Source organism: Tamandua tetradactyla, chromosome 17 (assembly GCF_023851605.1).
Source record: "Tamandua tetradactyla isolate mTamTet1 chromosome 17, mTamTet1.pri, whole genome shotgun sequence".
Classification (NCBI taxonomy): domain Eukaryota; kingdom Metazoa; phylum Chordata; class Mammalia; order Pilosa; family Myrmecophagidae; genus Tamandua; species Tamandua tetradactyla.
In genome coordinates this window covers 45920635-45946605 of record NC_135343.1, presented here as the reverse complement: position 1 = coordinate 45946605, position 25971 = coordinate 45920635, and the positions used below count along the sequence as shown (strand labels likewise).

Here is a 25971-nt window from a genome sequence, read left to right as displayed (position 1 = left end):
CTCACACCCTATACAAAAGTTAACTCAAAATGGATCAAAGATCTAAACATCAGGTCTAAAACCATAAATGAATATATTGACCAATGGAATCGAATAGAGTGTTCAGACATAGATCCTCTCATCTATGGACATTTGATCTTTGATAAGACAGTCAAGCCAACTCACCTGGGACAGAACAGTCTCTTCAATAAATGGTACCTAGAGAACTCCATATCCATATGCAAAAGAATGAAAGAGGACCCATATCTCACACCCTATACAAAAGTTAACTCAAAATGGATCAAAGATCTAAACATCAGGTCTAAGACCATAAAACAGTTAGAGGAAAATGTAAGGAAATATCTTATAAATCTTATAATTGGAGGCGGTTTTATGGACCTTACACCTAAGCAAGAGCACTGAAGAAAGAAATAAATAAATGGGAACTCCTCAAAATTAAGCACTTTTGTGCATGAAAGAACTTCATCAAGAAACTAAAAAGACAGCCTACACAATGGGAGATAATATTTGGAAACGACATGTCAGATAAAGGTCTAGTATCCAGAATTTATAAAGAGATTGTTCAACTCAACAACAAAAAGACAGCCAATCCAATTACAAAATGGGAAAAAGACTTGAACAGACACTTCTCAGAAGAGGAAATACAAATGGCCAAAAGGCACATGAAGAGATGCTCAACGTCCCTGGCCATTAGAGAAATGCAGATCAAAACCACAATGAGATATCATCTCACACCCACCAGAATGGCCATTATCAACAAAACAGAAAATGACAAGTGCTGGAAAGGATGTGGAGAAAGAGGCACACTTATTCACTGTTGGTGAGAATGTCAAATGGTGCAACCACTGTGGAAGGCAGTTTGGTGGTTCCTCAAAAAGCTTAATATAGAATTGCCATATGACCCGGCAATACCATTGCTAGGTATCTACTCGGAGGACATAAGGGCAAAGACACAAATGGACATTTGCACACCAATGTTTATAACAGCATTATTTACTATTGCAAGGAGATGGAAGCAGCCAAAATGTCCATCAACAGACGAGTGGCTAAACAAACTATGGTATATACATATGATGGAATATTATGCAGCTTTAAGACAGAATAAACTTATGAAGTATGTAACAACATGGATGGACCTTGAGAACATTATGCTAAGTGAGACTAAGCCAAAAAGTAAAGGACAAATACTATATGATCTCATTGATATGAACTGACATTAGTGAATAAACTTGGAATATTTTGTTCGTAACAGAGACCATCAGGAGATAGAAATAGGGTAAGATATTGGGTAATTGGAGCTGAAGGGATACAGACTGTGCAACAGGCCTAGATACAAAAACTCAGAAATGGACAGCACAACACTACGTAACTGTAATATAATTATGTTAAAATACTGAATGAAGATGCATGTGAGAATGATAGAGGGAGGAGTGCTGGGGACATATTGAAATCAGAAAGAAAGATAGATGTTAAAGATTGAGATGGTATAATCTAGGAATGCCTAGAGTGTATAATAATAGTGAAATGTACAAGGTACAATTTTAAAAATGTTTTTGCATGAGGAAGAACAAAGGAATGTCATTATTGCAGGATGCTGAAAACAGATGGTAATTAATATATTAAAGTGTCACCTTCTGTGTGAGACTAAACCAAAAAATGTTTATTTGGTACAAAATTTTTATTTTGACTAGTGCATCTCCTAATATAACTAATGTAGATAGTTTGATTGAACACCATAAGTACTTGAAATCTCAGGTAGGACATGAGATTTTGTTGGTTTATCCAGAGTGATGCCCTGATAAATCCCAGAGTGATTCGATCAGTGAGTGGAAAAGTATCTGCAAAGCCTCCTTCAGGCAGTGGTGAGAATGGGGAGAAATTCAACTTCCCCAAGTTGAATTCTTGATATTCTCACAAACAGTGTGGACAACCAAAGCTATAGGCTGAGCCCCCAGTCTTGGGGTTTGTGTTTAAAACTTAACCCCACAAAGGATAGGTCAAGTCTACTTAAAATTTAGGCCTAAGTGTCACCCCCAAGAGAGCCTCTTTTGTTGCTCAGATGTGGTCTCTCTCTCTAGCCAACACAACGAGCAGTCTCACCACCCTACCCCTCTCTGCGTGGGACATGACTCCCAGGGGTGTGGACCTTCCTGGCAAGTTGGGACAGAGATCTTGGAATGAGTAGAGACTCAGCATCAAGGGATTGAGAAAAACCCTAGAATGAGCTGAGACTTAGCATCAAGAGATTGAGAAAAACTTCTCTACCAAAAGAGGAAAGAGGGAAATGAGACAAAGTGTCAATGGCTGAGAGATTCCAAACAGAGTCGAGAGGTTATCCTGGAGGTTATTCTTATGCATCAAGTAGATATCATCTTGTTATTCAAGATGTAATGGAGAGACTGGAGGGAACTGCCTGAAAATGTAGAGCTGTGTTCCAGTAGCCATGTTTCTTGAGGATGATCGAATAATGATACAGCTGTCACAATGTGACTGTGTGATTGTGAAAACATTGTGTCTGATGCTCCTTTTATCTACCTTGTCAACAGATGAGTAGAACATATGGAATAAAAATAAATAATAGGGGAAGAAATGTTAAAATAAATTTAGTTTGAAATGCTAGTGATCAATGAAGGCAAGGGGTAAGGGGTGTGATAGGTATAATCTTTTTTTTTTCCTTTCTTTCCTGTGTTCATTTCATTTCTTTTTCTATTGTCTTTTTGTTTCTTTTTCTGAATTAATGCAAATGTTCTAAGAAATGATGAATATGCAACTAGGTGATGATATTGTGAATTACTGATTACATATGTTTTATTTTGTTTCTTATTTTTTTAATTAATAAATAAATTAAAAGAAAAAAAAAAAGTAAACAAATGCCAACCAAGAATTTTGTGTCCGGTCAGAGTTTCAAAAATGAGAGAGAGATTAAGGCATTTCTAGATAATCACCTCTAGACTGGCCCTACAAACAATACTAAAGGGACTTCTTCAGACTGAAAGGAGAGGACACTGAAAGTGGTTCAAAGCAGCATAAAAAAATAACTTCAGTAGAAGCGACCATTTTCATAATTGTAAATGCCAGTATTATTGTATTATATGGTATGTAATGCCACTTCTTACTTCCTACAGATACTAAAATGCAAATGGATAAGGTAAATGTATGGTTTTGGGCATACAATGCACAAAGATTTGTTATAACAAGTACAAAAGAAGTGAGGGACAGACAGGTATATCAGAAAAGTATATGTGTATGCTACTGAAGTCAAATTGGCATCAAACCAAATATGATACATGGTTATTCTGTAAACCCACAACTTATCTAATAAAGAAAAGGGAAAAAAGGTCATCACCTCAATGAAATAGGAACAGAAAGTTTTAAAATAATAAGTGGAGATAAAAAAAACAACAGAATGAAATGAATAGCAGTAATTTCAAAGTTGATAATGGCAATGGCAGAAAAATGTAAATATAAAAATGGAGCCTTAAAAGAAAGTAAAGATTAATATTTTTTGAACTTCTAATCATTTATTTAAACAACTGTGCATTGAATGCCTATTATGTGCCAGGTACAGTTCTAGGGATTAAACAAGACGAAAAAGAAATTTGCTCTTTGAAGCTTACCACTATGAGAGGAGACAAGACAATAAACAAGTAAATGAGACTATCAGATAGAGATAAATGCTGTGCAAAGAAACAGAAAAGGATTATGTATTAGCACGACTGGTTCATTTAAAATTGAGTAATAGAAAAGTCTTCTCTGTTTATAACAAATATTAAAAAATAACTTTACTTATACATCAGTAATAAGTTTTAGCATTATATATATATTATTTTTTTGCATGGGCAGGCACCAGGAATCGAACCCGGGTCCTCTAGCATGGCAGGCAAGCATTCTTGCCTGCTGTAGAATTATATTTTTAGATGCTGTTATAAAGGAATTATTTTTTAAAAAACTTCAATTTTATATTGTTCATTGTGGTATATAGAAACACCACTGATTTTGGGGTGTTAATCTTATAGCCTACCACTTTGCTGAATTCAATTATTAGCTTTATTAGTTTTCTTATGTATTTAAGCAGTTTTCTTTATACAGGATCATGTCAGATGCAAATAGAGATAGTTTGTCTTCTTCCTTTCCAATTTGTATCCATCTTATTTTATTTTTTATTATTTTATTAATTTTTAATTTAATTTAATTTATTTGACTAATTGCTCTAGCTAGCATTTCCGGTACCATGTTGAATAACATTAGTGAAAGCAAGCATTCTTGACTTGTTCCTGACATTAGGGGGAAGGCTTTCCGTTTTTCACCATTGAGTATAGTGTTAGCTGTGGATTTTCTATATATGCCCTCCCTCATGTGGAGGAAATTGTTCAAAGAGGCCAACTAGGCGTTGTGCCTCTTTTTTGATCATAGGAGGGGCTAGGTGCAACAGTTATCCTTCAACTTAGAAGGGATATCTTGACATGCCCCACACCACTGAACCCCTAGAAATTTCATGGAGGTTGAAGGCCCCTGTAATTTTGTTGGATTTATCTCCCATCCCCTGACCTGCAAATGCCTTATCAATAAGTCTTCTTGTTCACTAGGTCCAGTCAGCGATCAGCATGATATCATCTATATAATAGACCAGAGTGATGTGTTGAGGGAGGGAGAAACTATCAAGGTACCTGCAGACACGATTGTGACATAGAGCTAGAGAGTTGATATACCCTTGAAGTAGGACAGTGAAAGTATATTGCTAGACTTGCCAGCTGAATGCAGACTGTTTTTGGTGGTCCTTACTGAGTGCTATTGAGGAAAAAAAGTATTTGCCAGATCAGTAGCTGCATACCAGGTACCAGGTATTGTGTTGATTTGCTTAAGCAATGATGCCACATCTGGAACAGCAGCTGCAATTGGAGTCACCACCTGGTTAAATTTACAGTAATCCACTGTCATCTTCCAAGTCCCATCCGTTTTCTTCACAGGACAAATGGGAGAGTTGAATGGGGATGTGGTGGGAATCACCAACCATGAATCCTTCAAGTCCTTAAAGAGTGGCACTAATTTCTGCAGTCTGTCCAGGAATACAGTATTGCTTTGATTCATTATTTTGCTAGGTAGGGGCAGTTCTAGTGGCTTCTGTTTGGTCTTTCCTACTTAATAGCCCTCATTCCATGAGTCAGAGAACCAGTGTGGGGATTCTGCCAGTTGCTGAGTATGACAATTCCAATTATGCATTCTGATACTGGGGAAATGTTCACAGAATGGGTCTGGGGACCCACTGGACTTACTGTGAGATGGACCGAAGCTAAAACTCTTTTGATCACCTGACTTCCATAAGCCCCTACTCTGACTGTTGGACCAGAGTGATGTTTTGAATCTCCTGGAATTAGTGTCACTTCTGAGTCAGTGTCAAATAATCCCTTAAATATCTGATCATTTCCTTTTCTCCAATACACAGTCACCCTGGGAAAAGACTATGGGTCTCCCTGCAGAAGGCTGGGAGGAAGATAAGCAGTGTGAATTTGGGACAATGCAAAAGGGTCCTTTCTCAAGGATACCTGGCTCTCCCTCATTCTAAGGGCTCTGGGTCTGTAAACTGTCTCAAGTCTGAGAATTGATTACAGGCCATGACTCTGTTTTTGTAGTTCAAGTTAGACTTCTGACTACTTGACCTAGAATTCTTCTGCTTATTCAGCTCAGACAAAAATTTAGTAGACTGCCTGTTTATTTTATTTATAGATACCCCATGATCTACTAGCCAATGCCACAAGTATCTACGAGTGAGATTATTTTGACTGCTCCTTGGAGTCTGCTGTCCATTATGGTAGCCACCCCCACCTTGTATATTGTAATTGACTGTTGCTACATGGCTTCTGCCAACATGGGATCTGATTGTCTCCATTGTATTTAAGGACTCCAGCTCAGTGACAACAGTTCCAACATTAATATCTGACCTACAGAGAAGGGGACTACAGAGCTCTTCCGGGATGATGGAACTAGTCTCATGAATTTATTTCTCAAGGTTCTGGTGAAAGATCTGTCCTCTGGACATTCCTGGGGTGTATGAGTAGGTCTTCCATGATAAAGCCACTCTAATATTCTCATCTCTCTAAGCCTCTGCATCCCCTCATCTACATTATACTAGGGCAGTTCTAGCATTTCAACCTCAGGTAATATTGGTCACCTTTTGATCCATGTTTCAACAAACCATCCAAACAAACTATTAATACCCCTTCTAACCGTTCGAGCTACAACATTGAATGTTGAATCTCTGCTTAGTGGGCCCATATCAATAAGTTCAGATTGATCCAACTTTATATTCCTTCTACCATTATCTCACACCCTTAATATCTATTCCCACACATATTCCCCTGATTTCTATTTATATAGATTGGAAAACTCATGTTGTTCTTTTAGAGTATAGTATACCTCAACATGGGTCACACTTTGTACCTCACCCTTTGGGCCCTGTTGGGACTTTAGTCTAATTATAGATCTGGAAGAAAAGTGGGGTGGTGGGGGTGAGTCATGAAAAGCAATAGAAGTGTCTTTCAAGCCAATTATCTCAGGGCATTCCATTACAGTTTCATCTGGTGAGATAGGATTTGTTACTCCAGACAGAGGAGTGAAGGCTGTTTTCCCAGGGGAGGTGGTTACAAGAGCACCTGGCAGTGAAGGGTTTATCTTGTTAGGTTGAAGTTGAATGACAGACTCCTCTGAAGAGACTGAAGGCTGGTAAGGTGTTTCATCAAGGCAGGCTGGAGGCCAGGAAGCTCTTTTCTCAGAGCAGTCCATTACAGACCTATTTAGCAAAGGCTCAGCAGATTTCAGGAATCCTGTCTCCCCATCACCATTAGCAAGCTATATATCACCATCCCCAGTTTCAGGATCCCATTCTTTTCCAATCAAAGCCCTTACTTTAACAGCAGACACCCTGCAAGGTTGAGATTTTAGTTTATGTTGTAAATCGGCTACTATCACAGTGAGGCTTTGGTCTGGTTTTCAGAGATCTGTGACCTCAGGAAATAAGAGTTCCTTTTAGGGCATACATGAAAACTTTTACATCATTCATACAGTGCTGAAGTTTCAAATTTGAAGCCTTCAGCTCACCTCTTTCCCTCATCACTGTATCCAGTGTATCTAACAACCAGCCAATATCATCATACCTCTCAATTCCACAAAACTCTGTAAAGGTGTCAAAGACATTATCACCCAGAGCGTTGCTTCATGTAAAGTGTACAATTAGTAGAATCTAATGTTGATATTTTGAGTATCTGTTTTGCTAACTCACCCCATGGACTGTCAGTGCCATCTTGATTGTTGGAAACAGAGTCATTAGTGCCTCTGAGTTTAGTCAGAGTAGAACACCAATTGTAAAATCCCATTTTTAATATTGTTTCTCAAGAACCACTCCCAATACCAATCTGTGTAAGTCAGGGTTCTCTAGAGAAACAGAATCAACAGGAGAGTTCTGTAAATATGAGAATTATAAAGGGGTCTCTTGCAACCGTGAGAATGGAAGAGTCCAAAATTCATAGGGCAGGCTGTGAAGCTGGCGGCTCTGATGAAGAGTCTGGATGAACTCTACAGGAAAGCCTTGCTGGCTGAAGAAGCAGGAAAGAGTCTCTGTTCTTCCTTAATCGCCTTCAGATGATTGGATTATCTTATTTTGAGAGGCATGCTTTAGTTGATCTCAGATATAATCAGCCAGAGATGCTTTCAACTGACTGATGATTTAATCAAGCAGCCACAAAATATCCTTGAAGCAACAGTCAGGCTTGGTCTGACTAGACAACTGGGCATAATCATTTGGCCAACTTGATACCAGAAGCTGAATATCACACCTTCTATTCCTGCTTGGGTTTCTTTTTTAATGATTTTACTATGAAGGGGTGTTGCATTGTGTCATGCCTTTTCTGCATCAATTGAGATGATCATGTGATTCTCCCCCATCATTCTACTGATGTGATATATTACATTGAGAACTTTAACCACCCTTGCATTCCCGTGATAAATCCTACTTGGTCATGATGTATAATACTTTTAATATGCAGCTGCCTTTGATGTGCTAGTATCTTTTTTCTTTTTTTTAAATGTAACAACATATAAGCATGAACATTCTTATCATATGATCATTCCATTCTTGGAATATAAACAATAACTTATAACACCATCGCATAGTTGTATACTCATCCCCATAATCACTTCTTAGAACATTTGCATCAATCCAGAAAAAGAAATAAAAAGAAAGAAGAAAAAATTTGCACATACCATACCCATTAACCCTCCCCCTCACTGATCACCAGCATTTTAATCTACAAAATTTATTTTAACATTTGTTCCCCCTATTATTTATTTATTTTTGATCCATATGTTTTACTTGTCTCTCAATAAGGTAGATAGAAGGAGCATCAGACACAAGGTTTTCACAATCACAGTCACATTGAGAAAGCTGTATCATCAACCAATCATCTTCAAGAAACATGGCTACTGGAAAACAGCTCCACATTTTCAGGCAGTTCCCTCCAGCCTCTCCATTACACCTTAACTAAAAAGGTGATATTTATCTAATGTGTAAGAATAACCTCCAGGATAACCTCTTGACTCTGTTTGGAATCATTCAGCCATTGACGCTTTATTTTGTCTCATTTTGTGCTTCCCCCTTTTGGTGGAGAAGGTTTTCTCAGTCTCTTGATGCTGAGTCCCAGCTCATTCTAGGATTTCTGTCCCATGTTGCCAGGAAGGTCCACATCCCTGGGAGTCATGTCCCATGTAGAGAAGGGAAGGGCAGTGAGTTTTGCTTATCGTGGCCAACACATCTAAACAGCAGAAGAGGTTCTCAGGGGTGACTCTTAGGCCTAATTTTAAGTAGGCTTATCCTATCCTTTGCGGGGATAAGTTTCATATGAACAAACCCCAAGATTGAGGGCTCAGTCTGTAGCTTTGGTTGTCCCCACCACTTGTGAGAATATCAGGAATTCTCCACTTGGGGAAGTTGAATTTCCCCCTTTCTCGCAATTTCCCCAAGGTGACTTTGCAAATGCTTTTTTATTCACTGTTCAAATCACTCGGATTTATCAGGCCATCACTCTGTACAAACCTTCAAAATCTCATGCCCTAGTCAAGGTTCCATGACTTATGGTGTTCAACTAAGCTGTCCGCATAAGTTGTATTAGGAACTGCGCTAGTCAAAATGTTTATTTGTGCCAAATAAACATTTTTTTGCTTTAGTCTCACACATAAGTTAAAGTTTTAAAATATGAATTGCCACCTATGTTCAGCACCCTGCAATATTGATATTTCTTTGTTCTTCCTCATGAAAAAACATTTTAAAATTCGTATATTTAGTCACTATCATTATATACTTAGGCATTCCTAGATTATTAGGCATCTCAGTCTTTATCATATATCTTTCCTTCTGATTTCTTTTGTGCCCCCGGCCTCTTCCCTCTCTCATTCTCACATTCAGCTTCATTCAGTGTTCTAACATTAGCGTGCTACAATCAGATAATATGGTGCTATCCATTTCTGAATATTTACAATCAGTCCCATTGCACAATCTGTATTCCTTCAGCTCCAATTACCCAATGTCTGTCCTTTATCTATTTCCTGATGACCTCTGTTCTTAACTGAATTATTCCAAGTTCATTTATAATGTTGTTCATATCTGTGAGACCATAGAGTATTTGTTCTTTTGTTCCTGGCTAATCTCACTCAGCATAATGTCCTTAAGGTCCATCCATGTTGTTACATACTTCATAACTGTATTTTGTCTTACAGTTGCATAGTATTCCATTGTATGTATATACCACAGCTTGTTTAGCCACTTGTCTGTTGATGAACATTTTGGCTGTTTCCATCTCTTGGCAATTGTAAATAATGCTGCTATAAACATTGGTGTGCAAATGTCTGTTTGTGTTCTTGCCCTCATGTCCTCTGAGTATCAGATACCTAGCAATGGTATTGCTGAGTCATATGGCAGTTGTATACTTCCTGAGGAACCACCAAACTGCCTTCCACAACAGTTGTACCATTTGACATTGCCACCAACAGTGGATAAGTGTGCCTTTTTCTCCATATCCTCTCCATTTCTTGCCATATTCTGTTTTATTGATAATGGCCATTCTGGTGGGTCTGAGATGATATCTCATTGTGGGTTTGATTTGCATTTCCCTAGTAGCCAGGGAGGTTGAGCATCTTTTCATGTGCCTTTTGGCCATTTGTATTTCCTCTTCTGAGAAGTGTCTGTCCAAGTCTTTTGCCCATTTTGTAATTGGGTTGTCTGTCTTTTTTATATTGAGTTGAAAAATCTCTTTATATATTCTGGATACTAGGCCTTTATCTGAAATATCATTTCCAAATATTGTCTCCCATTGTGTAGGCTGTCATTTTACTTTCTTGATGAAGTTCTTTGATGCACGAAAGTGTTTAATTTTGAGGAGTTCCCATGTCTTTCTTTCTTTCTTCAATACTTGTGCTTTGGGTGTAAGGTCTAGGAAACCACCTCCTATTACAAGATTTATAGGATATTTCCCTACATTTTCTTATAAAAACTTTATGGTCTTAGGTTTAATATTTAGGTCTTTGATCCATTTTGAGTTAATTTTTGTATAGGGTATGAGATATGGATCCTCTTTCATTCTTTTGCATATGGATATCCAGTTCTCTAGGCACTATTTATTGAAGAGACTGTTCTGTCCCAGGTGAGTTGGCTTGACTGCCTTATCAAAGATCAATTGTCCGTAGATGAGAGGCTCTGAACACTCTATTCGATTCCATTGGTCAGTATATATATCTTTATGCCAATACCATGATGTTTTGACCACTATAGCTATGTAATATGCCTTAAAGTCAGGTAGTGTGAGACCTACAACTTCTTTTTTCTTTCTCAGGATGTTTTAAGCTATTCGGGGCACCCTGCCCTTCCAGATAAATTTGGTTACTGGTTTTTCTATTTCTGAAAAGGAAGTTTTGGGATTTAAGTTGGTATTACATTGAATGTATAAATCATTTAAGTAGAATTGACATCTTAACTATATTTAGTCTTCCAATCCATGAACACGGTATGCCTTTCATTTATTTAGATCTTCTTTGATTTCATTTAGCAATTTCTTATACTTTTCTTTGTATAGGTCTTTTGTATCTTTAGTTAAATTTATTCCTAAATATTTTATTCTTTTGGTTGCAATTATAAATGGATTTTTTTTCTTGATTTCCCCCTCAGATTGTGCATTACTAGCATATAGAAACACTACAGATTTTTCAGTGTTGATCTTGTAACCTGCCACTTTGCTGTACTCATTTATTAGCTCTAGTAGTTTTGCTGTGGAGTTTTCAAGATTTTTGACAGTTAGTATCATATCATCTCTAAACATGAGAATTTTACTTCTTCCTCTCCAGTTTTGATGCCTTGTATTTCTTTTTCTTGTCTAATTGCTCTGACTAGAACTTCCAACGCAATGTTGAATAACAATGGTGATAGTGGACATCCTTGTCTTGTTCCTGATCTTAGGGGAAAGTTTTCAGTTTTTCCCCAATAAGGAAGCTGTTAGCTGTGGGTTTTTCATATATTCCCTTTATCTTGTTGAGGAAGTTTCATTCTATTCCTACCTTTTGAAATGTTTTTAACAAGAAAGGATGTTGAATTTTGTCAAATGCCTTTTCTGCATCAATCGAGATGATCATGAAGTTTTTCTCCTGTGATTTGTTGATATGGTGTGTTACATTAATTGATTTTCTTATGTTGAACCATACTTGCATACCTGGGATGAATCCTACTTGGTCATGGTGTATAATTCTTTTAATGTGCTGCTGGATTCGATTTGCAAGAATTTTTTTGAGGATTTTTACATCTATATTCATTAGATAGATTGGTCTGTTGTTGTTTTTTCTTGTAATATCTTTGCCTGGCTTTGGTAGGAGGGTGATGTTGGCTTTATAGAATGAGTTAGGTAGCCTTCCCTCCTCTTCAGTTTTTTGGAAGAGTTTGAGCAGGATTGGCACTAATTCTTTCTTGTATGTTTGGTAGAATTCACATGTGAAGCCATCTGGTCCTGGACTTTTCTTTTTCTGGAGCTTCTTAATGACTGATTTAATTTCTTTAATTGTGATTGGTTTATTGAGGTCATCTATTTCTTCTCGAGTCAATGTTGGTTATTCATGCCTTTCTAGGAAGTTGTCCATTTCATCCACATTGTCTACTTTATTATCATAAAGTTGTTCATAGTATCCTCTCATTACCTCCTTTATTTCTGTGGGGTCAGTGGTTATGTCTCCTCTTTCATTTCTGATTTTATTTATTTGCATCATCTCTCTTCTTCTTTTTGTCAAACTTGCTAAGGGTCCATCAATCTTATTGATTTTCTCATAGAACCAACTTCTGGTTTTGGTGATTTTCTTGATTGTTTTCGTGCTCTCAATTTCATTTATTTCTGCTCTAATCTTCATATTTTCTTTCCTTTTGCTTGCTTTGTGGTTAGTTTGCTGTTTTTTCTCTAGTTATTCTAAGTAGACAGTTCATTCCTCGATTTTTGCTCACTCTGCTTTTTTGATATAGGCATTTAGGGCAATAAATTTCCCTCTTAGCACTGCCTTTGCTGCATCCCATAAATTTTGATATGTTGTGTTTTCATTTTCATTTGCCTCGAGATATTTACTGATTTCTCTTGTAATTTCTTCCTTGACCCACTGATTGTTAAAGAGTGTGTTGTTGAGCCTCCATATATTTGTGAATTTTCTGGCATTCTGCCTATTATTGATTTCCAACTTCATTCCTTTATGATCTGAGAAAGTGTTTTGTATGATTTCAATCTTTTTAAATTTATTGAGACTTGCTTTGTGACCCAGCATATGGTCTATCCTTGAGAATGATCCATGAGCACTTGAGAAAAAGGTGTTATCTTGCTGTTGTGTGGTACAATATTTTATAAATGTCTGTTAAGTCTAGCTTATTTATTGTATATTCAACTTCTCTGTTACTTTATTGATCCTCTGTCTAGATGGTCTGTCCATTCATGAGAGTGGGGAATTGAGGTCTCCAACTATTATGATGGATGTGTCTATTCCTCTTTTCAGTGTTTGCCTCATCTATTTTGGAGCATTCTGGCTCAGTGCATAAATATTTATGATTGTCATGTCTTCTTGTTTAATTGTTCCTCTCATTAATACATAGTGTCCTTCTTTGTCTCTTTTAAATGTTTTACATTTGAAGTCTAATTCGTTGGATATTTGTATAGCTACTCCTGCTCTTTTCTGATTATTTACATGAAATATCTTTTCCCCAACCTTTCACTTTCACCCTATGTTTGCCGTTTGGTCTAAGATGTGTTTCCTGTAGACAGCATATAGAAGGATCCTGTTTTTTCATCCATTCTGCCAGTCTATGTCTTTGATTGGGGAGTTTAATTCATTAACTTTTAGTGTTATTACTATATGGGCAATACTTTCTTCTGCCATTTTGCCTTTTGGATTTTATATGTCGCATCTAATTTTTCTTCTTTTTACCTTTACTGGTAGTCTTCATTTCTACACTCTTCTCCACACTTCTCTCTCCTGTCTTTTCCTGTTTCTGTCTAGTGCTCCCTTTAGTATTTCTTGCAGAGCTGGTGTCTCGGTCACAAATTCTCTCACTGATTTTTTGTCTGAAAATGTTTTAATGGCCCCCTCATTTTTGAAGGACAATTTTGCTGGATATAGAATTCTTGACTGGAAGTTTTTCTTTTTTAGTAACTTAAATATATCATCCCACTGTCTTCTTGCCTCCATAGTTTCTGCTGAGAAATCTATACATAGTCTTATTGGGCTTACTTTATTGGGCTTGTATGTGATGGATTGCCTTTCCCTTGTTGCTTTCAAGATTCCCACTTTCTCTTTGACATCTGACATCCTGATTAGTAAGTGTCTTGGAGTACTCCTATTTGCATTTCTTCTCTTTGTGGTATGCAGCACTTCTTGAATCTGCTATTTTAAGTCTTTCATAAGAATTGGGAAATTTTCAGTGATAATTTCCTCCATTACTTTTTCACTTCCTTTTCCCTTCTCTTCTCCTTCTGGGACACCCACAACATGTATAGTCATGTGCTTCAGGTTGTCATTCAATTCCCTGAGTCCCTGCTCTTATTTTTACATCCTTTTCTCTATATTTTCTTTTACTTGTCGGATTTCAGTTGTTCTGTCCTCAAGTTCACTAATCCTATCTTCTCCCTCTTGAAATTTGACATTGTAGGTTTCCATTGTTTTTTTTCGTCTTTTCTACTGTGACTTTCATTCCCATAAGAGCTGTGATTTGTTTTTTCAGACTTTTGATTTCTTCTTTTTCTTCATTCCTTGCCTTCTTTACTTTTTGATTTTTGATTTGGTTTGATTTTTGATGAGGTTTTCCATGTCTGTTTGAACATTCTGAATTTATTGTTGCAACTCCTGTATCTCATTTGTATTGTTGGTTTGTTCCTTTGACTGGGCCATATGTTCAATTTTCCTAGTGTGATTCATTATTTTTTGCTGGCACCTAGGCATTTAATTACCTTAATTAGTTTATTCTGGAGATTGTTTCCACTTCTTTTACCTAGGGTTTTCTTGCTGGATGTCTGTTTGTTCTTTGACATTCAGTTCAGCTTATTCTGGACCACTAGCTCAGGTTTTGTTTAACAGATCAGAATTTTTCAGTTCTTGTTTTCTTGTTTATTGCTCTGCCTGTATGGTACCTTTTTCCCCATCTTGGGAGTGTCTACTTAGATATTATAGACCCCAGCTAGATTTTCCCAGACCAAACTGGCCTTCTCAGAATGAAAGGGTCACCTGTGTCAGTTTTCCCTGAGGGTGAGACCTAGCAGATTGAAAGACTTTCTTATGAAGCATCTGGACTCAATGTTTTTCCTGTTCTGCCCAGTATATGGCACTTTTTTGCCTGTGGGTCCTGCCAGCAGAAGGTGTTGTGGTACCTTTAACTTCAGCATACTCTCCCTGCTGGGTGTGTGTTTGAGGCAGAGGAGAGGTTGTAGACTGGCTTTAAGTGTTTCACTTTTCCAGATCCTGGGGTCTCAATTTCTTGAGTGAGGGAATCCACCTGAGCTGGGCCCCACCCCTCTCCTGGGGAAGGCACAGTCTCCAGACAAGCTCTTAAACAAGCTTAATTCTGTCTATGCCTTTTGGAACCTGAGAAGCCTTAAAGCTGTATCCAAAGGCAGTCAAACCATAGAAACACAGCCACAAAAAAGAAAGAGAAAAATCACTTTCACAGCAGAGTTCCTGTTCCTCAGGTTTGCCAATTAGGAGCTTAAGTTGGTATGTTGCTCTGTGTACCTTCAGATCCTATGTGCCCCATGCTTTCCTTCAGGGCCCAGGCCCTTTCAAGTGTTATGTGCTATTGGATCCCAAAAACCTCTGTTTCTATTTTTCTTTTTTCTTTTTCTGTCAGCCCTACCCCCTCTGCACTGAGGCAAAAATCAGCAACCTCCGCTTTGACTCGAGGTTTACTTGAGCTGGGGGCCTATTTTTAGTAGTCAGAATTTTTTAATTCCACAGTTGGAGTTTAGCTGCACTCAGCCACTGATGCTAGTAAAGTCCCTTACCTTTTCCTTCTGGAAAGCAGCCTGTGGGGACAGGGCACCGGCAACTGTGGCTTGGGGAACTCATGGTTCTGAGTGGACTTGCAGCTGGTCCAGCTGGTCCAGACTGGGATGTGCTGTGTGTCCAATCACTGACGTGGCCCCAGCAGTTGTTCTGTACTATTCCTGGCTGTTTAGTAGCTGCTCTGGAGGATGAACTAAATCCCATGCCTCACTAAGCTGCCATCTTGGCACTCACTAGAAGTCTTTTTCTCAAGGTTCATTTAAAGGTTGGTTTTCATTCTGGACATTTTGTTTATGTAGTTCTTTGTGAAACTTTTTTAGGAACATTTTCTCAACTGTTATTAAAATCTATAATCTGTGAAACTGTTATTATAATTTATAATTCATTCTTGTGAATATGTTGATTCAGCAACCAGCTTTGGTGTGCTGATGATGGTTGAGTTCCTTTTAAGGAGCTTATGTGTTCACCCCTACAGGATTTCTTAGTTAGAACCAATAAATGGTAATAGTTGTTACTGTTATTTTTTCCTATGATTAATATCTCTGTCAAAATAACATTCTGAGAAATAGGGGCCTGCCTCAGTTTTAGACCTGGAATTTTTCTCCTCAAATAATAGAGTAGTTGGTCCAATGAGTAAACCCATTTCCTTTTGTTTGTTTTCCAGGGTGCTCGGGAAACATTTGAGAACTACTACCGAAAACAGAGGCGAAAACAGGCCCGTTTGGTGCTCCAGCCCCCATCTAACATGGTAGGATTACCGCTTGCACTTTTCTCAAGCCCTTTTGCATAAAGAAAACTACTGGCATCTTTTGATGGTTTTGTGGATGCCCTATTTTTTATTTTTTCACTGTCACACTGAGTCTACTTTTGGTGGATGTGATCCCCAGGAATTATGAAAATAGCAACTTAAAATCTATTGATTGCTGTGTGTCATGCATTATTCCAAGTACTAGATGTATATTGTGTCATTTCAACCTCGTTGCAACCCTATAAAGTAGGGATTCCTATTCTGTCTAGTGAACTGAACCTTAAGAGATTGGTTTTAACTTTGTCTTAATGTAACAAAACAGAAACAATAACTTTTTCTGCTTTGCTTTTGTTGCAGCATGAAACTTTAGATGGCTACAGGAAGTACTTTAATCAAATTGTAGGGTGGGTATATATATTTTAAATTTTGTATATTTTCAATACATAGACTTGAGAAACTTGGAAAAATAAATCAAATTTTCCTTGGAAAATTATTATTTCTTTTCTTTTTTAAATTCTTAAGAAGATAAGATTTGTTGTTTTTATAATGCTGGTTTCAACATTTTCTTATTGCTGGTTTCAACATATTTTGCAGATAAAGGGAGAAAAACATTGAATTGTAATCTTATAATAGTTGGTGTTTTCACCTTTCTGGGTGAAATAATTCGCAAAAGTCAGTACACTTTTTCTATAAAGAACCAGATAGTAAATATTTTTGGCTTTGCAGGCCATATACAGTCTCTGTCCAACTGTGAATTCTGATGTTGTAGCATGAAAGCAGACATTGACAATACGTAAATGAATGAGTCTGGCCTGTGCTCCAACAAAACAGTATGTATACAAAGCAGTGGACCAGATTTGTGCCACATACTGTATTTTGCTCCTATAATCTGAAATATATACCAGTATGCGATTGTAGTTCCTAAATAAACATCCCAAGTACAGGCAGCTTTTTCTAATACTAAAATAATGACTTTGAGATTAGAAGAAAGGAAATGAAGTCAGTCTTCCATTAAGTTTCTTTTTTTTTTTCTTTCCAATTTAGTTTCTTTCAGTGCCCTGATGGTTTTGTCAACATACATAATAAAAATTCTCTATTTAAAGATTTGTTTAATTGACATGGGCATGAAGGCAAGATAGCTGAAGACACTTAAATGCATAACAACACAAAACCTCAACAGAATTTACACAAATGAGTTGGCACTTTTGTAATTCTGTAAAATACTTTTAAAACACTTTGGAGACTTATGAAGGGAATTACTTTGATATTGTATGTGCTGAATTTTTAAAGATGGATATTGCAGCTTTCATTGTTTCTTTAAAATCTGTTAATTTGTGCTTTTAATGTATTGAAATTGCATTTACCTATAATATTTTCTTTACCCATAATATTTTTTTTACCTATGATATCTTCTTTACCTATAATATTTTCCTTCTTTTTAAGTTGTTGGATAACATGGTTAAACATTAATAGAAATGTAACTTCAGTTTCTTTAGAAGTGGTTAAGACATCATGATCAGGGACATAATTCTGAGCACAACAAGTCTGATTTTGTATATGACACAAAATAACTTCTTTAAGGGAAAAAAATGACCATTAATTTTATTAAATTGAATTTGTTGGTAGCTCTGAGTGTTTATCTATCCTGGAGATAGTCAAACTCTAAGTTCTGACAGCTGTTCTTTCTTTTTCCCCAATCTTAGGTTTTTTGTGGTTGAAGATCACATTTTACATACAACGCAGGGCTTAGTAAATAGAGCATACATTGATGAACTATGGGAAATGGCACTTTCAAAAACCATTGCTGCACTCCGTACCCACTCGGTATGTAAAAAGCCCAAGAAAAGTTCTTACTTAGAGCTGATTATCTATACATTATTCAGTGTTTTACTGCTTTAAAGTCAACATATGTGTATAGTTTGGAATCACTCATTTGAAATTATCTCCTTCAAAGACATTGCAGGAGAGGGAGGGCAGGGCAAGAAGGTGTAGGGAGTTGTGGAATTTAATTAGTCCTCTAGAGCAGCTAGTAAATAGCCAGGAGCTGCCTGGAAAAACTGCTGGGGGAAATCCATGACCAGATACACACTGTACCCCAGTGTACAGTGGGTGGAAAGGCCAAGATCATAGCACAGAGCTGTTAAGTGAAGCTCCCAAATTTCAGAGGCTGGTACCCCTCCCTCACTGGCATGGGAGGACTAACACTTCCTGACTTTAAAGCTTATTATGAAGCCACAGTGGTCAAAAGAGCATGGTATTGGTACAAAGAAAGAAATATAGACCAATGGAACCTAATTGAGAGTACAGAGACAGAACATCAAATCTGTGGTCAATTGATCATCAATAAGGCCCCTAAATCCCCTCCACTGGGACAGAATAGTCTGTTTAAAAAATGGGCATGGGAGACATGGTTCTCAATACCCCCCCCCAAAAAAATGAAAGATGAACGCCTACCTTACATTTTATGCAAAAATTAATTCAAAATGGATTAAAGATGTAAATATAAGAGCCAGTATCATAAAAATCCTAGACGAAAATATAGGGGAACTTCTTTAAGACCTAGCAATAGGGGGTAGCTTCTTAAACTTTACACCCAAAGCAGGAGCAAAGAAAGAAAAAAATTGATAAAAGGAAACTCCTTAAAATCAAAAGCTTCTGAGTGTCAAAGGACTTTGTCATAAAGTTGAAGAGGCAGCCAACTCAATGGGAGAAAATATTTGGAAACCACATATCAGATAAGGGTTTAATAACTGTGTATATAAAGAAATTATATAGCTTAAGAACAAACAACCCAATTATAAAATGGGCAGATTATGTGAATAGGCATTTTTCCAAAGAACAAACGCTAAAAAGCATGAGAAGAGATGCTCATTTTCATTAGCTACATGGGAAATGCACATCAAGAGTTCAGTGCAATGTCACCTCATACCTATAAGAATGGTTGCTATTAAACAAACAGAGAACTTCAAATGTTGGAGAGGATATGGAGAAATTGGAATACTTAATCACCGCTGGAGGGAATGTATAATGGTACAGCCTTGTGGAAGACAGTTAGGTACTTCCTCAGAAAACTAAATATCAAGTTGCCCTGTGACCCAGCAATACCAATATATGATGTATACCCAGAGAAACTGAATGCAGTGAAATGAACAGACATTTGTATGCCAGTGTTCATAGCAACACTATTTACAATTGCCAAAAAATGAAAACAATCCAAGTCTATCAACAAATAAATGGATAAACAAAATGTAGTATATACATACAATGGAATATTATGCAGCAGTAAGATGAAATGAGGTCCTGAAACATATGACAACATGGATGATCCCTGAGGACATAATGCTGAGTGAAATATTAATCAGACACAAAGGGATAGATACTATATGATTTTGCTATTATGACTCTGATAAAGGTAAACCCAAAAGTTTATACTGTAGATTATAGGGGACCTAGAGGTACACAGAAGCTAGAGGCAGGGCATGGGATGGGGGGAAGATTCCTCAACAAGGTTGATCTTAAATATAAAGGAAGAGATAGAAATGATGATAGCTAATTAGTGGAGTAATAGTATCATTGCCATATTGAAGGTGAATATGATTGAAAGGGGATATATAATTCGACGTATCCGACTGATTAATTGTAAAATTATAAATAAATTCTTGCATGAATTCCTTCAAAGATTTGATCTTGTACAAAGAGTTAATAATAGAGGAGTATAGGGAGAAAACTGATATTGCATGCTATGGCCTATAGTTTATAGGAAGACAGCAACAGTACCATAACATTACCAAGGGTAAATAATTGGGGGGAGTGGCAAGAGATTAGGAGAGGTTTTGATTTATATTTGATGAGGCTACATTTACTGGTTCTTTGTCTCATTGGTCTAATGAAAATTGTTTAAAACTGAAAATGTTGCTGATTATATAACCAAGTGAGGACACTGTAAAATATGTTTATTTATTTTGGATATTATCCATTATACCCTGTGGATGGAGGGGACTGAAGGGTCTAATGAATGAGAAGCTGAAAGGCAAACTGTGACATATATATATATATTACATATGTACATATGAAGGAATATTGTTTGGCTACAAAAAGAAATGTCATCAGGAAGCATGCAACAAATTGAATGGAACCTTGGGGACAATGCATTGTGCAAAATAAACCAGAAACAAAAGAAAAAATATGCTGTGGTCTCTTTTAGAAAATACTTATTAGAAAATTGGAGCCTCAGTTGTCGCTCTTATATCAGCTATACTTACACCGAAGTTGTAAGTATATTTCTAGATTCTGACACACAGAGCTATATATGTATAAGGTAGTTTTTCCCTGAAACTTTTAATACCTCTATGACAAGATTCAGAGCCGGAGCTCTGCAGCTCTGAAAGTCAGCATTGTGCACGCAATAATAGTTAAAGTAACTGAAAAAGAGATGGGGGCTCAATTAGAGATAAAAACAAAGTTGATCTGGTCGGGACTAAGGTAAACCAGAATACAGGGCAAATGATGATAGTATATGGCTCTAGAGCTTCACCTACTATATGAGACCAAAGGCAGAGAGCTTTATTTTGTCTAGAGCTGAAGTTTCCTATAATATACAATCTGAATCAACTTGTCTGGATAGCTCACTTAAACAACCTGAGCACATGGAGAACAGTATGGGAACAAGGCCTTGTGATTATATATAACTTAATGTAATACCCAGAGATATCCCAGACATTGGTGGGGCTGATAATTAAAAAGCATTGGTAGAGTCCCTTGAGGAACTGGAGGGAAGAACCCACGTATCCGTAGAGTCCCTTGAGGGACTGGAGATAAAAAATAGAACTGTTAAGCTTTCCCATCTGCAAAACCCCTGGTGCTCTCTCATACATTAGGGACTCCTAGGAAAATAGGCTAATCTCTTGATTTTGAGGCTCATTTCTGTAGTGGAGAAGGTAAGATTACCTATAATTATACCTAAGAGTTGTTTCTGTAAAACCTCTTTAGTTGCTCAGATGTGGCCTCTCTCTCTAAGCCCAACTCTGCAAGGAAAACTATTACCCTCCCCACCACAGGGGACATGATTTTCAGGGATAAAATTCTCCCTGATAACATGGGACACGGTTCTCAGAGATGAGCCTGGCCCTGGCAATATAAGATTGATAATGCTTTCTGGACCACAAGGGGGAAAAGAAAGGTAACAAAATGAGGTGTCAGTGACTAAGAGAGTTCAAATACAGTCAAGAGAATATTCTGGAGGCCACTCTTATGGACGCTTCAGGTAGATATTGCCAGTTGCCACAGTTTTCCAACCCCCAACAAATATCATGCCTATTAACCCTAAAGAACACCTAGGGCTCTAACTGAGACTCTGTAATATAAAGTTTCATGTGCTAAGTTTACTTTCCTGAAACCCACTACCTCCAGAGGGTTTCTGAGCCAGGTGGGGTGGGGGGTGGGGGCGGCTAGCGTCTCCAAGAGTCAGCCTCTCCAAGAGCATCAGTTGATTCCATCCTCCTATCCTATGTTATCAACACCCTTTTTCAACATGAAAAAGCTAGAAAGGGCATACCCAAATATCCTTAATAGAGTCTAAGAAGGATCAAAGGAGAAGGAGTAGGTACAACAGAGAAATATGATTTAACAAATGAGTATGACTGCTGAATCACTATATTGATATCTCTTTTAGCCTCTAATCTTTTGGAGCACCTAGAAGGGAAAATCTGAAACTGTGGAAGATTAACCCATACCAAATTATGAAAATCTATTTGATAGTTGCTTGTTGGATTATACTTTGAAAATTATTGCTTTATATTTTTTATATATTTTATATTTCACAATAAAAAAGTAAAACAAAAGAAGAAAGAAAGACAACATTGGGTGACCATAAAGAAGAACTTGAAAGCTTAAAATCATAAGTGGCAGAGGGCAGGACGTGGTGGCTCAGCAGGCAGAGTTCTTGCCTGCCATGCCAGAAACCCGGATTGGATTCCTGGTGACTGCCCATGCAAAACAAAACAACATAAGAGGCAGAACTTATGGGAATGAAAGGCACAATAAAAGAGAGGAAAAACATAGTGGAGACATATAACAACAGATTTGAAGAGGCAGAAGAAAGAATTAATGGAGTACAGGACATTTGAAGTCCTACACACCAAAGAACAGATAGGGAAAATAGTGGAAAAATATGAGCAGGGTCTCAGGGAATTGAATGACTACATGAAGCCACAAAGGTATGTGTTACGTGTGTCCCAGAAGTAGAAAATAAGAAGAAAGGGGCAGAAAGAATAATGGAGGAAATAATCAATGAAATTTTCTCACCTTGTATGAAAGTCCTAAAATTACAGATCCAAGAAGTACAGAGTATCTCAAAGAGAATAAATCCAAATAGACTTATTCCAGGACACTGACTAATCAGATTGTCAAAAGTCAAAGACAAAAGAATTCTGAAAGCAGCAAGAGAAAAGTGATCCATCACATACGAGGGAAGCTTAATAGGACTGTGTAAGGATTTCTGAGCAGAAATCATGGAGATGAGAAGGCAGTGGAATGATATATTTAGGATAATGGAAGAGAAAAATTGCCAACCAAGAATTCTGTATTCAACAAAACTATCCTTCAAAAATGAGGGAGATTTTAAAATATTTTCAGCTAAACAACCACTGAGAGAGTTTATGAATAAAAGATCTACTCTACATTTTACTCTACATTGCAGATAGATAGGAAAAGACAGGAGAGAGAGTCTGGAGAAGAGTGTAGAATTAAAAACTATCAGCAAGAGTAAAAAGAAAAAGTATAAGATATGATATATCAGAATAAAGTCATGTAGTGTACAACCGTGTGGATGATCCTTGAGGACATTATGTTATTAGTCAGAAATGAAAGGACAAATACTGTATGGTCTCACTAATATGAACTAACATTAAAGAGAGAACTTTGAGAGTTAAAGTCAAGAACATAGTTTATCAAGAGATAGAGAGTAGAGATTGGGCATTTGATGCTGAAGGAGTACAGAAATGTTCAACAGGATTAAATGTAAAGAACCGGAAATGGATAGCACTAATGCTATCTGATGGTAGCACAATATTGTAAGCACATTGAACTAAGCTGAGTGTGAGAATGGTTTAAAGAAAGACTAGGGGCATGTATGACACTAGAAAGATAGAAGATAAAGACTGGGACTGTATAACTTAGCAAAACCTAGAGTGTACAATGGTGATTAAATGTGCAAATATAAGATTATTTTTACATGACGGAAAACAAATGATTGTCAACAGTGCAAGGTGTTGAAATTTGGATGGCTTATGGAGAAATATAATCAATACAAGCTAGGATCTATAGTTATCAGTAACATTGTAATACGCATCTATTAATTGTGACAAAGGCAGTATGTGAAACCTGAATGTTGATAAGAGGGGGATGTAAGAGAGGGGTATAGGATTCATGATGTTGTTGTTGCTTCTCCTTTTTAAAAAATGTTTATTCTTCATTTTTTTCCTCTTCTTCTTTCTTTGTGGGAGAAATGGAAATGTTCTCATATGAATTTTATTGGTGAATACATGACTACATGATTATACCAGGAACCAGTGCTTTTTTACCTAGGACTGATTGTATGGTATGTGAATAAAGCTGTTTAAAAATAAACAGAAAGATATAAGTGCTGGAGAAAATGTGGAGAAAGAGTGATGTACCTATTCACTGTTGGCAGGAAAGTAGAATGGTGCAGCCCCTCTGGAGGGCAGTGTGGTGGTTCCTGAGAAGGCTAAGTATAGTGTTGCCTTATGATCTGGCAACCCCATTATTAGGTATGTACTTGAAAGAACTGAAAGCAGGGACACAAATGGAAGTTTGCACAGTGATTTTTATGGTGGCAGTATTCACAATTTGAAATGGATGGAGGTTGCCTAAGATATATCAACTGATGAATAGAATTCATCATTCAGTGGAAAATTAAGTGGCTTCAAGAAGGAATAAAGTTGTGAGACATGCAACTGGATGGATGTCTTCACTCAATCTTGAAGACAGTATGTTGAGTGAAATAAGTCAGAAATGAAAAGACAAATTTTATAATGCCTCACTAAGAACTCACTATAATGTGCAAACTCTGCGAATTGAATTCAAGAGTGTAGATTTTCAGAGGAAAGCTTATTATAAAGGTTTCTAAATTGTAAGCTCTTAAAGCAGTCTCATCTATTCTTTTTTGGGGGGTGTGGACAGGCACCGGGAATCAAACCCAGGTCTCCGGCATGGCAGTCAGAAACTCTCCCTGCTGAGCTACCAAGGCCTGCCCAATCACATCTGTTCCTTTTCTTGTTGTTATTTCTAAATTCTGAGATGCTGAGTTCTTTTTTTATAAATTGATCATTCCCTGGAACTTAGGGTATCTGTGTGACACCTTACACTCAGAGCTAGAGTTCTCCAGCTACGAAAGTCAGCATTATGCCGTATAGCAGCTGTTTAAAAAGGTTAAAAAGAGACCACACTTCAATTAGAGGTGTGAAAGAAGCTAATCTGGTTAGGACTAAAGTAAATCAGAATACAGGGTAAAGGATGATATTAACTATATTTTAAAACTTCAACTTCTGTGTGAGACTAAAGGAAGAGATGTTTATTTGATACAAAATTTGTATTTTCTGTAGCACACTATCTAATTTAACTTGTATGGTCATTTTATTTAAACACCATAATTACATGGAACCTTGAATAGGGAGTAAGATCTTCCTGGTTTGTACAGGTTGTTGTGATGCCCTGATGTATTCCAGAGTAATCTGGGCAGAAAATTAAAATGTATTTGCAAAGTCCCCTTGAGGGACTGTGGGGGTGGGGGGAGTGAAAATATTAACCCCACCTAGGGAAGACCTGATATTCTCACTAGCATTGGGGACTGCCAGTTGATGGACAAGGCTCTTGATCTCTGGCTTGCTCTTATGAAACTTGTTCCTACAAAGAGAAGCTAAGCCTACTTATAATTATGTCTAACAAATATCCCCAGAGAATCTCTTGTTGCTCAGATGTGGTCTCTCTATGCCAACTCTGCACGTACACAGGACATGACATCTAGGGTTGTAAATCTCCCTGGTAATGTGGGACCTAACTCCTGGGGATATACCTGGCCCTAGCATCATGGGATTGAGAAAGACTTCTTGACCGAAACAGTGAAGAGAAATGAAACAAAATTAAGTTTCAGTGGCTGAGAGATTTCAAATGGAGTTGAGAGGTTATTCTGGAGATTATTCTTATGCATTATATGGATATCCTTTTTTAGTTCTGGTGTATTGTAGTAGCTAGAGGGAAATGTCTGAAACTGTTGAATTGTAACCCAGTAGTCTTGATTCTTGAAGATCAATGTATAACTATACAGCTTTCACTATAAAGTAATATACAGTGTGATCAAGTGATTGTGAAAATCTTATGACTGACATTCCCTTTATCTAATGTATGGACAAATGAGTAAGAAAATAAAGACAAAAATAAATAATAGGGAGTGGGCTGGTCTGAAAATATTTTGTACCCCAGAAAAGCCACGTTTTAATCTTGATTCAATCTTGTGGAGACAGCTTTTTCTTTTAATCCTAATTCAATATTGTAGGGCAGAAACTTTTATTAGATTATTTCCCAGGAGATGTGACATGTCCATTTGTGGGTGTGACCTTTGATTAGATAGAGATGTCACTCCACTCATTCCA

At 37.2% G+C, this 25971-nt stretch overlaps 1 protein-coding gene across 6 annotated transcripts in view; it reads left to right on the top strand.

Moving 5' to 3' along the window:
- The window catches only part of EXOC6B (exocyst complex component 6B), an 870074-nt gene that overhangs the window by 484792 nt on the left and 359311 nt on the right, over nucleotides 1-25971 (top strand). For 5 of the 6 annotated variants that reach the window (XM_077134552.1, XM_077134550.1, XM_077134555.1 and 2 more), the window contains 3 exons: nucleotides 16220-16303; nucleotides 16661-16707; nucleotides 18007-18127. In XM_077134552.1, coding sequence (XP_076990667.1) covers nucleotides 16220-16303; nucleotides 16661-16707; nucleotides 18007-18127 — 252 coding nt within the window. The remainder of the gene's footprint in view (nucleotides 1-16219; nucleotides 16304-16660; nucleotides 16708-18006; nucleotides 18128-25971) is intronic. The other variant, XM_077134551.1, reaches the window with a different exon arrangement.